Here is a 12,328-nt window from a genome sequence, read left to right as displayed (position 1 = left end):
GGAGGAGTAAGTCCCCCAAGAGTAAAACCAGGTCCGTGAGTGAGTCTGCATGGAGACAGATTCAGGTTACAATAGGGGAGACTTTCTCTGTCTGATGCGGGGTGATAGTTTAAGACATCAGCGAGAAAGTGCCCAGGACGTTCAAAGTAGAGCCTGCTGAAGAGATGCAGGGACCATCAGGGCTGTGTCTGCACCTCTTATTTCACCTTCTTGCTGACCTTGCTGCCCATCCTCAAGGTCATTGCCCTTGGTTCTCCTTGGGGACTCCAGATAGTTGATGCTAGCAGCCTGTCTGCTGCCCCACCTCTTTTAAACCCAGTGGGCGCTCTCTGCTCCTACAAAGGACCCATCTAGAGTTGCACGATAATCAGGCCAACCCTGGGGAGACAGTAATAGTAACCCCCCGGGGCCCCCAGCAGTAAAACAGTCTGCCACGGGAGATTGTGAACCTCCCATCGGGGGCAGCATTCGAGGTGGTACTCCGTGCGGGGGTGGGAGGCGGGCACCTGACAACACCCCCGGGCCCAAACACTATCACTGGACGTCTGCCGTTGGGAATGTGCCAGAGGAAACCGCCCATTGTTCTAGACAAGAAAACCTCTGGGAGTCCATCCCACACTATGGTCATCATGTTCTGAAACGGGATTTTCTGTCGCATGATGAAGAACAGCAAGAGAATACAGCCCACCTTTCCAGACACCAGTCAGCCCAGAGAAATGGGCAAGACGGACTTCCTGCTTTGATATGATGATTCATGATCATAACATGCGTAACAGCAGCAGCAACAAATAATAATGATTTGTTTCATGATAAGCATCTAAAGAGCATTTGGAGCTTTCCAGAGCACTTTGATGTACATCACCGCATTGGCTCCCTGGGCCTGTATCTCAGGGACGATGGTGAATGATTAAACGGAGCAAGAGGAACGAAATGATGAATGGAAAACGTAAATGAATGGGGCATCTCAAGAGAACAGCATAAAGAAAGAGAATTAAATTGCTTTCATCAGTACTAAGAAGTCCCTTTGATTCTAAAATCCAGGTGCAATCAGGTAATTCTCCCCGCGGAGGGGCAGGTAATCTGCCGGTCTCACCTGAGCTCCAGGTGTACCTACACCACCGACGCTGTGCAGCTCCGCCTCCCAGGAGCTGGTGCAGACCTAGACGCGCTCTCTTCTTTTGTGCTTTCCACCTCGGAACATGACTCCACCCTTCGTCTCTCAGTCATCCCAACCAGAAGCCTGGGAGCCTCATCTTTGGCTCTCCTCTCCCATCCCCACATTCCCAGAGTCCTACCCGACAGTCTGTCCAGGCTCAGACTTACCTGGCTACAAGTCCTACTCTGAACTCTACACTCGTGGTCTGGGATGCCGCCAAAGTCTTATTGATGGTCTCTCACTTAAGGGTTGGACCTTGCCAGTGCCCTGATGGTGACCTGTCAGACCTGCCCTTGCTGACCTGGCCCTCTGGTGTCTTCCTGGCCTATGCTTGAACTTGTAGCTTTTTGCTGTGAGCCTCTGTCTGCTTTTAGCATGTCCTTACCGGGGCAGCCTCTGCCACCAGTGCCTAGCACAGAGTCTGGCACATGGAAGTGATTGGTTCAGTAGGTGTTTGGTGAAAAGGACTATTTGTTACAGTGCATGGCAGCCATTCATTCTCACCTGGTCTCCATAGCTACCAGTCTCCCTATCACCTGATCCCACACTCAAGTGGACACTTGCAGAGGAAACTCCATCAGTTCACACACTGGGGAGTTCCTTAGGCCAAGAAGCTCAGCTCTGTAACCTTGGCTTGATGATTCTGAGCCTCAGTTTCCTCCCATCTACCTCTCAGAATTGCCTCAAGGACCAAGCAGTATGCTGGGCATTCCCAGGGTGGCGTGTTAGTGGGTCAGTGGTTCTTGAATGTGGGTGTGCATCGGCATCCCTCGGGGGCGCTCCTTAAAGCATAGACCCATGGGCCCCAACCCAAGAACTTCAGGATCATTCAGTCTAGGGTGGGGCCTGAGAATTTGCATTTCTAATGAGTTCCCAGGGGTGCCAGTGCATGGGTCTGGGGGCCACAGTTTGAGGACCACTGCTCCAGATCATTCCATGAGCATTGCTCCTCCCACACCAACCGTGTTCTCCTATGAAGTTTGGTATTTTAATACCAGACTTTATGTTCATGTTTTATCCTTTATGCTGTTTTGTGGGAATCTCAACCCAGCCTGTAAATTCCTCCGGGCAGAAATTAAACCTTGCACACTCCACACTCTCTCATTTTCTGTTTTGTAAAATAATGAGTACATTTTCGGTGTGATTAATAATGAATAGGGAAAGGGTGGGAGGGCTGAGATTACCAACCCCCATCAACAGCATCCACAAATGACTATCAACCTTGGAATTCTCTTAAAAGTTCATCACGAGGCAAAGAACATTCTGCTATCAGTGGTAATGTGGGAAAGAAGATAATCTTCTAGATGATACATTGTATAAAATGTGGGTTATTGAAGATTTTAGTCAAAACTTAAACATCAACATTTTCTTAAATATAAAACCACAAACAGCATTTTAATACATGATTTTTATACTGCTAGTCAGACAATTGTGTTTTCAACATGTAAAATCCATTACACGGTCACGGCAACAATTTTCAATAGATCGTAAATTTTTATTGAGATGATCATCTTGTGATTGAATTTCAAAATACATTACGGGATCATCAGCAATACATCCATGGGGGCTGCTACAGTCCTTTGGGTAGCATTCATAAAGCTCAAAAGCCCTGGAAACTTTTAGATTTACCCCATGGAAAGAGGAAAGTCTCATCGGCAGGATCGAATCAATTATTTTTATGGATGGATACTGAATTGCACAGCTGAGATAAGGTAGTACCTGAATTAATGACACATCTTATGTCCTTTTGAAGTGGTATGTTTCATAATCAGGTTTCAACGAGGAATTTTACCAAAGGCCCCGTTTTTGGAAATAATCAAGAAAACAGCATCTCCCTTCATCATGGCAGTTCAGTGACTTTCAAAGGAACATTCCCAGGCAATGGAAATACCGACTTGGGGTCACATGGTGCCAAGACGCAGCACTGCGATACTTTAGAAAGGCCGCTGTCGATTTCTCTAGAACTCTTGTCCTGACATGTGAATGTGTTCCATCGCAGTCAGCATATTAGGACGGGCTTGGAGCATAACACAAACTGCGCATTTGCAGTGTGATTCTGCACGAGTGAGGCAGAAAGCTGCGCCCCGCTGGACTGAGCCACGGAGGAGGACACACGGAGCGCCCACCTCCAGCAGCCACCTGCTCCTGCGCACACCGCCCAGGTTACCAGCCGCACCCGTCCACACCCGGGGTTGTGACGCTCCCCCACTGTCAGACGGCCCTCCTCCCCCGCTCACAGCACCTCCCAGGCTGCGACCTCTCTGACGCCCACATCCACGAGCAAGCGTCAGCACGTTTTAAGGTAACACGCCCTAGGTATTGTCGTTTTATGCACATTTGGGCATTCACGTGCAAAACTGTGCCACCATTTTTACTAGGTTTGTCTCTCTCTCTTTTTTAATGTGTCCCTGATGGAGCACAAGTGTTGCGCCTCACGAGCCCAGGGGTTTCACTGCATAACTCTCCCGAGTGCGGTGATCCTTAGGAACACGTTGGTCACATCACAGTGGAACTGGCTGTATTTTACTTGGCTTTTTGTGTCATGGTGGTCACTGTGCTGATGCGTCTTTCTGTCCCCACCCTTTTCTCTTGGACCCCACAGCCCATGCCATGGCTTCCCTGACCGCCCAGTGAAGCACCCCCAGCTGCACGCACCTCACGAGGGCACACACCTCCCTGCCTGCTCCTGCCAGTGAGGCCAACGAGCAAGGGCATTTGCGTCAGGTACGAGTTCTGACTGTGCCACTGGCCAACGCCATGACTTTGGGCAAAACGTTTAAAAATAATGAGTCTCCATTCACTCATGTGTATATGAAATCAAAATAGTCATACTGAAAGGCTACGTAGAGGGGAAACATGAGACAACATACACCACATGATATGAAAACAAAAAAGAACATCGAGTTCTTTTAATTTCTTGAGTTGCATTCAGAGCTGAAACATCTCAGGGACACATTTAGAGACACGTTCTCAGCCAACGGCCCCAGTGAGAAACTCCAGGGAGGCCTGGAGCCCGCAGGGATAAAGCTGGATCCACAGAGCCCTCCCAGCCCCAGTCCCAGCCAGGACACTCTTAAGCAGCATGCAGGAACCCCAGAGAAAGTGCTGGAGCCACGGATGCCCAGGGACCCCTGAGCCAGGAGCTTGTAGAGACAGACAATCCAGAGGACCCTTGGAGGGTCAGTCCCAACCCAGACTCCTAGGCAGGAGCCGGGAGCCTCCAGGAGACATGGACCCAGGAGGCTCTTGTGACTAAGCAGCTCCGGAATCCCCTGAGAGACACTTCCGGAGCCAGGCGCCGCTCAAAGACAGAACTGCAACCAGGAACCCTCAGGGAAACTGTGAAAACCAAGAACTCATAAGGGACCTAGGCCCAACGCAGGGGTTCTCAGGGACACAGCAAGAACCAGAAACCTTAGATATACCACAGGAACCAGATGCACCCAGGGATCGAGTCCCAGTGAGACCTTCAGGGCACACAGTCAGAGCACACAGTCAGAGCACACAGTCAGAGTGAGGCGGTCTGCAGAGATGCCAGCAAAGCCAGCGGGTCCTCTCAGGCCAGGACCAGTGCCCTGATGGCTTTCCTGCACAACGGGATGCACACTTGCATCAAGGAAGCTGAGGGATGATGGTCAGGGAAAGCCAAGAGGAAGACCGTGGACAGCGATGGCCCAGCCTCTGCTAATGAAGTCAGGGAGGGGGCTCTTACCTGCACACTTGGTCCTGGTGGTGAGCGGAGGCCCCGGTGGCCCTGTGCCCCCCTCTCCCGGCCGTGTGAGCAGAACCCGGATCTCATACTCCACGTCGGGGTCCAGGTGCCACAGCTTATAGTTGGGAGAGTCCACTATGTGGGTCTCGGCCCAGGTGCCGGTGGTGGTGCGGTATTCCACCTCCTTCAGGATGATGGGGCCGTCCCCGATGATGGAGTTGGCGTTGGGCTTGATCCACAGGTACGTGGCCCCCACAGCCAGCAGCTCTGGGGGCGCGATGGGCGTGGGAGGCTCTGAAAGACACAATCAGAAACAAATGTGAGGCTCACATGGTTCACAGAATGGAAACCAAGCACGTGAGAAAAAGGGACAGGATTTCAGAGAGCCAGAAAAAACAGCCCAGACCCCTTTTTAACCCCATTCAGGTCTTACTATAACTTTCACGATTTTGCACCTTAAGTATCTGAATCAGTATTTCATCAGTGACTATATTTAACACCTACCAGATCTCTCTCACTTAGAGACAGGGATGAGAGAAGGCAATTGTGAGAAAATGGTTCATCCAGAACCCAGCAAAGCTGTCTGGGCCAATATTCTGCTTTCAGTTCTCAAATGAGAACCTGCCTTTACTGGACTGCAGTTTGGCTCAAACGCCAGGGGAGCCCGAGGTTCACAAACACGTCCTTTACAGGAACCCGTAGATTGTTAGTAGTTCTCCCGAAGAGTGATTGGAGCCTAAGTAGCCCAAGGATGATGGCACCAGGGAGAATTCTGCTTCTTCCTCAACTGTAGCAGGTTTCTCCAGCAGGGACAGTGTCACTGGCCACAGGACCCCCGGTGGGGGTCAAGGGTCAAGGGTCAAGTCATGCGAAGTTATATTGCATTTGTTACCTGTTGCCACCCCTCCCCCATTAAGTTCTCCATCTTCAGCTAGATCAACCAGGCTTTCAACAAGCATTTGTGGTTGCCTCTCACTGGGCAAAGCTGCAGAAATCCACCTGTGTTTTGTACTTTTTCCCATGAAATCTCACATGCATTACTTTGTGTAGTTCTTGGGACATTGCCACCTCTATTTTGATGGAAAAAACCCCTGAGAACTCAGGTGACCAGGTCACCCACGCGAGATCATGGGATCAGGAAGGACAGACCCCACAACTGCACGCCTCCTGAGACCGGCTCTCCCCCCTCGGGAGGCTGCTTACCTCGTGATGCCCATTTTGTGAAAACCAAAGTGGATGTATTTCCTATTTGTTGCAAAACAGAGCAGTGGAACGACAATAAAGAGGGTGAATAGCAAGAGGAAACAGGTTCCTTTCCCTATGACCCAGCATAACAGCCTCTTTCTTTCTCCACGTTCCATTCCAGTTCCTATTCGCATACGCCAACTTTTTCCAGGGGGTTCCAGGTGCACACAGATACAGTGCACATCCGTCTTTCCTTACTGTATTCTAAGGGCTTTGCTTGTATACCTCATAGATCTTATCACTGTCTTCAATAGCCACACGATAATCCATCGATTAATCACAAAACCTATTCCCCAGCTGATGCGCCCATGCGTTGGTCCACGTCTTGCTATGGTAAAGAGCGTTGCCATGGGCATCTTTGTGCAAATGACTCCGTCCTGCTTGTCTCATATTTTCTTAGGACCCACTTCCAGGAGTGGGATTATCTGTCAAGGGGTACGAGCGACTTAGTGATGCCGTGAGCAGAATTAGGAAGTGGAGGGTGGGAAAGATATTGGGGATGGAGTACAATGCAGGTGTGTTCCAGAGCTTTTGGGGGAACCTCTGCATTCTTCAGGGGGCTGAGGCAGGTATGAGTTTCAGTTTGGAACTCAGGTGAGAGCTTCTGGATGGATAAAACTCATTCAGCTCCTTTGGTGTTTTCTTTCTAATTAATTACCTGGCAACAAAGATTCTCCGCAAATGGAATAATTGCTCTGAAACAGAGGTGGACAATATCGTCTCAGTGTGACTCAGAGCAAATCTTCAGGGACAGCTGCAGATTGCCTCTATTACAGCCTGCCATTTAGGCAGGGAAGGAAATTAAACAGATTAGTCAAGCTAGATGCTCTTCTTTACAAAGCCATGGAGGTTATTTCTCAAGGCCTTGTTATCTCAAAGGTGTTTGCAAATTGATTTTTGGATAATTTGTTCCAGGTAGAGAAGTTAAGTCGGCAGGCAGATTATTTCTGGGCTCATCCTCTGTGCATTTTAAATCTACGGAGCCTTTGATCACCACCATCAACTCTCCAGAGTTCCCATCAGTCTCCAATGAGGCCCCCAGGGTGATATCTGTAGCTCTGTGATGACCCTGCCCGATTCCTTAATCTAATTATTCACAGACTGGCCTTGGACAGAATTATGAGCAGCCGACTTCAATGCTTTGGGGCTGGAGCAAGGGGCCACCTTAAACTCTCTTCCATCGACTTTCCACCATGGTTTTTGCTCTCCTGTTTCAAGCACTAGCAGTAAATTGATGACCACCAGGAAGAAAATAAAGTATTAATTTTTCCAAATGTTGAGTCCCTTTTCATGTATTTCTGATGGTTGGTGTGAGTAGAGTTGCAAACGTTCCCACGAGTGTATGAATGTCTCCATCTCAGACGACTTACTGGTTCATATGTCCCAGTGCTGATGAGCGATGCAGCCATCTCTCCTTCTGACTCCTCCAGAATATGTCAAGAAAACATCAGTGTTGTTTGTACCTGACACCAAGAGCCATCAGGTTAGTGATTTGTCTTTTCTTTATTTTTTAATAATCCATTGATTATTACTGGCATTCTTTAAAAGTCACATGTACTAGTGGCTCAAAGGGGCAGAAGCTGGGATAAGATGCACTAATTTTTTTTGTAGGCACCACCTTTTTACGAAATGCACAGAGACCGTGTTGATTTGGGTCAGGAGGACTGTTGTGATTTCCTCTCTGTCTGCGGTGACTGTCCAACCAGACAGTGCAAGGAACCTCTGCGGCCATCAAATGCAACCACCAGGGTCAGCAGAAAGGAAACTGAGGCCCAGGGAGGGCTCACGTCCGGTGAAACCAGGAGAAGGCAGGGCAGGGGTGGGGCATTAGAACCCAGGACTCAGACAGCATTCCTGCCCACACTCTCTACTCTTGTACTTGAGGTATTTCAGGAATAAACTGGAAGGATCACTGAAGGAACTTGACACCAGTAGTTTTGAACTTTAGGGGATGCGTGAGTTCTTATGAAAATCTGGTAAGAAACTCCAGACTCTCTTCCCAGGAAAACACACATAAGCGCAGTACCTGGAGCTCTGTGCAGCGTTTCAGGAATCCACGGACCCTTCTGAAGCCCTGAAGAGTCCATGTTGAAAATAAAGAAGACAGACCACATGTGCATAGTATCTGACTCCTCTCTGGAAGCCACCCTTCGCTGCAGGGGCTCGAGGCTGGGAGTACAATCAAGTAAGTGGATGGAACTTGATGAAGAGGTCACAGATCTAGTGCTTCCAGGCTCCCAGGCTCCCAAACATTTGGGTGAAAAGGAACATACAAGGGTTTCCTCAGGACAACTCCAAGTCAATGTCTAGCTTCCCGTGACCCTGACTCAACAAACATATTTGTAGATTTAGTATTGGGGCTGAAATGTGTAAAGGGTAGAAACAAGAGCCTGCCCAGGAAATGCTAAGTAGAAATCCTCCACGAAGGAGGCCTTAGAAGCGTGTGTTGATAGTACAAAATTCCACAGACGGGGTGGACTAAACAACAGACAGTTCTCACAGTTCTGGAGGCTGGGAAGTCCAAGATCAAGGTGCTGGCTCCTTGCTGTGTCCTCCTACGGAGGAAAGAAGGAGCTCTCCAGTCTCTTCCTCTTCTTACAGGGGCATTCATCCCATCATGGGGGTTCCACACACCCCCGTGGCTGCATCTATACCTAATCACCTTCCAAAGGCACCACCTCCTGATATAATCACATGGATGGGGGGTGGGCAGGTTGGTTAGAACTTCAACAGATGAATATGAAGCAGGAGGAGGGACACCAACATTCCAGCCTTGGCAGCAGTCACGTTTCCAAATCCACCTCTCTCTTCATAAAGGACTTTGTCTAATGGCTGGGGTCTCGAGAGGCACAGTCTGGCAGAGAGAAACTCCCTGTGAAAAATATCCTTTCTAGTACGTACCCTGTGCTTCTCACATGCCGGAGTGTGGAGTGCAGCATTTAGTGGTGAAAAGAAATACGGGCTATGCATGCCCATGGAATCAGAGGCAAGGCGGCCAATCAGAGCAGCGATGACAATCAAGTGCAATGAGGGTCACGATGAGGGTGAGAGACAGACAGAAGGCCTGTAACAGGACCGAATCTGGTCTAGAGGTTAGGAAGGCTCTTCTCAAGGGAGCCTGAGTGTGATCTGCGGACCCGGGAGTTCACGTAAGTCTGTGGGCAAAGAGATCGTCCTGAGAATCCTGCAGCTCTGGTTTGCTGGGGAAAGTATCCACAAGGCCAGGATTGAAGACAACTAAAACTGTGTGTCTGAACATGTGTTCGTTCATTCATTACGCAAACACGGAGTACCTGCTGCATGTCGCATTCTGTCCTAGGCACTGAGGATACAGCAGCGAACAAAACACAGACAGTGCTGGTTGCCAGGAGCGCAAATGCTAGCCTCCACTCAGGGATGGAGAGGCAGAGGTGTAAGGAGAAAACTAAACTGATTCAGAAGCTGTGGAAGATAAGGAAATCTGAGAATAGGCCAGGCCTAGGGGGATACTTATGAATCAGCCAGCTGATGCACAGCCACATGACAGAATATTACACAGCAAGGAAAACAAAACAAACTGCTGATACACGACATGGATGGAGATCAAAAGAAAATTATAGTGTGTAAAAAGAAGACTGTTTGATGATCCCATTCATGTGCAAGATTCAAGAAAAAGCAAAGCTGATCTACAGCAATTAGAGTCAGAATCACAGTTACTCACAGGAGCAGGTACTGACCAAGTTAAGGCATCAGAGAACTCTCTGGGGGATTGGAATCCACTATGTATTGATTCGAGTGATAAAATACTACTAATAATCAGAAAAGTGTTACCTCTGGTGGGTGACTGCCTGGCAGGGACCGTGAGAAAAGTTTCTGGGGAGTTAACATTTCCGGAGCTTGACTGGAGTTGTGTAAGACTCCTCAAGCCGTGTACTTAAAATAGCGGCATTTTGCTGTGTGTAAATGATACCTAAAAAAAGACGAAAGAAAGGAAATACAGAAAAATGTGGCTAATCCGTGGCCCAGCAGGTGGGAAAGATGCCACTACCCCTCACTGGGAACTGAACTGCAGAATATTTGGGGGAATGAGCCTTTCATTCTCTACCATATCTCTGAGCCCCACAAAGCCGGGAATAATTGTTTGACATTTGATGGCACTCTCTGCTAACAAAATTTGGAACCAAATCAAGAGGGAGGAAGTCCGGCCTCCAGAGCGCTGAGACGCACGTCGGGAGATGTCACTGGCCCCTTCCGGCCTGCCGTCAAAGCCCTCTGGGGACAAGACTCCGGGAGCCATCCACGAGGCGTGGGCGGCAACACCCCTGACCTGCCAAGGTGCCCCTTCAGCACGGAGATGGGGAGATGACGCCTTACTGTGAGTCTGCCTCATCCTGGGGCAGCAATCTCCAGACCAATTCTGTCTCTCTTTTCCCTGCTGTGAGCTCTTGTAACAGTTTGACTCCCCGGAAATTCCTACAGAGAGCAAAAGTGCTTCAAATAGCCGGAGAACAGGCCGGGTGCCCGTTGCACTGTCCGCTCCAGACAGAATCAAACCTTCTGAGAAAACCTAAATGTGACAAAGATGAGAAATGAGCCTTGCCGTGTTTAAGGTGGATGCAACCTGGCCTCCCACACCGTCCACCAGCCTCCTCGCCCTCCCTGATCACCTTTCTAACTGCATGGCTGTTGACTGACCCGCAGGGGTCTGCGGGAAGGCCCCCGCCCCCACCCACCAATATACACACACGCCCACACATATTTTATCATTCCCCTGCCGGGCTTCTGCACATGCCATTTCTCCCAACTGCAATTTCTGTCCCTTCACTTTTAATAGAACTCTACCCTCCCCTCCACCCCGCTCCAATTCTGCTTCCTGACTACTCAGTTGTGTGAGGACTCAGCACAGAGTAGAAGTTCAAAAGCATCACGCTGATTAGACAGATATCCTACTGATTGGCATGCAGCCCTGCTTCATAAAATTATGAACCGAGGATCAAAAGGCAGAAAGGAAACTGCCTGGGGACCGGGGTCTGAGTTCGCCGCGAGCCCTGGCTTCAGCACAGGCTGGCTGGGTGGCCCTGGACGGAGCTCTCCACCTTCGTGGTTCTCAGGTTTTTCATCTTTAGAGTGAAAGCTTGTTTCATAACTTGAATGTTAAAGGTATCTAAATGTTCTGTGTAGGAGACCGTTCTGCGTGGCATGGGCCCAGCTCCCACTGGGAGATGCACAGGACCCACACCCACGGATAGGTTCTCCTGTGGGGAATCAGGCCTGCAAAGTGCCTAGGCCGCTTTGAGTCTTGCTTTTCACTAAAAAGCACTTTTGCCTTTTCATTTGCAAATATCCCTCTTCTGCAATGTGATTAGCAGCATTGACTCCTTTGTTTTCTGTAAAAGGTAACCACCTAAAGCCAACCTGTGCATAGTAAATGAGGACCATTCATGTAATGGGCAGAGAAACTCAATAAAGGCCTGTCATGGCAGAGGATGCAGCTTTTGCTCCCCTTGAGAGAAAAGCCATGCTGCCCCTTTTGCTCCATCAGACTCGGTAGTCCGTGTGAATGTCTCATTTCATCCATAATGACTCAGACACTGCGGGCCGGTGTCTGCATCACTTCTGCCAGACACCACGGGGATTCTATGTGGACACGCTCACTGGCTCTACCCTGATGGGCATTATCGGCCGTAGACCCCCCCTTCCCTTTCGTCTCCAGCATGGGCCCACATGGTCCCTGAGCGGAATATATGATAAGTAGATACACTTGTCCCTCGGTATCTGTGTGGGACTCATTCCAGGACCCACATGGACACCAAGGTCTGCGGATGTTCAAGTCCCTCAGGTAAAATGCTGTAGTATTTGCATATAACCTCTGCACACCCTCCCATATACTTAGAAATAACCTCTAGATTATTTATAATATCTAATACGATGTGAATGCTATGCTATCCTCTGTTGCTCAGACAATAATGACAAGAGGAAAAGCCTGTACGTATTCTGTACACATATAACCACATAATCCATGGCAGCAACAATGTAACTTTCGTTTTCGGTTAGTTGACTGGTTGGTTGAATCCACCCACATGAAACCTGTGGACACGGAGGGCTGGCTGCAAAGCATCCCATCGACCAGCAGGTACCTACCAGAATTAGTCTCAGTGACCTAGCCTACCACACGGTTCATGTTCAATAAATACTTGATGTTTTATTGAAATGGGTAGAAAAAATACTTGAAAAGT

General features: G+C 49.2%; 1 protein-coding gene across 1 annotated transcript in view; it reads right to left on the bottom strand.

Annotated features, from left to right (window-relative positions):
* The window catches only part of PTPRT (protein tyrosine phosphatase receptor type T), a 668,348-nt gene that overhangs the window by 492,869 nt on the left and 163,151 nt on the right, over positions 1-12,328 (bottom strand). The window contains exon 6 of the mRNA XM_045832856.1: positions 4,869-5,162. Within this exon, the coding sequence (XP_045688812.1) occupies positions 4,869-5,162 (294 nt within the window). The remainder of the gene's footprint in view (positions 1-4,868; positions 5,163-12,328) is intronic.

The sequence above is a fragment of the Phyllostomus hastatus genome, unplaced genomic scaffold (assembly GCF_019186645.2).
Source record: "Phyllostomus hastatus isolate PE091 unplaced genomic scaffold, TTU_PhHast_1.1 phas_contig_17, whole genome shotgun sequence".
Classification (NCBI taxonomy): Eukaryota; Metazoa; Chordata; class Mammalia; order Chiroptera; family Phyllostomidae; genus Phyllostomus; species Phyllostomus hastatus.
This window is presented reverse-complemented; position numbering and strand designations above follow the sequence as displayed.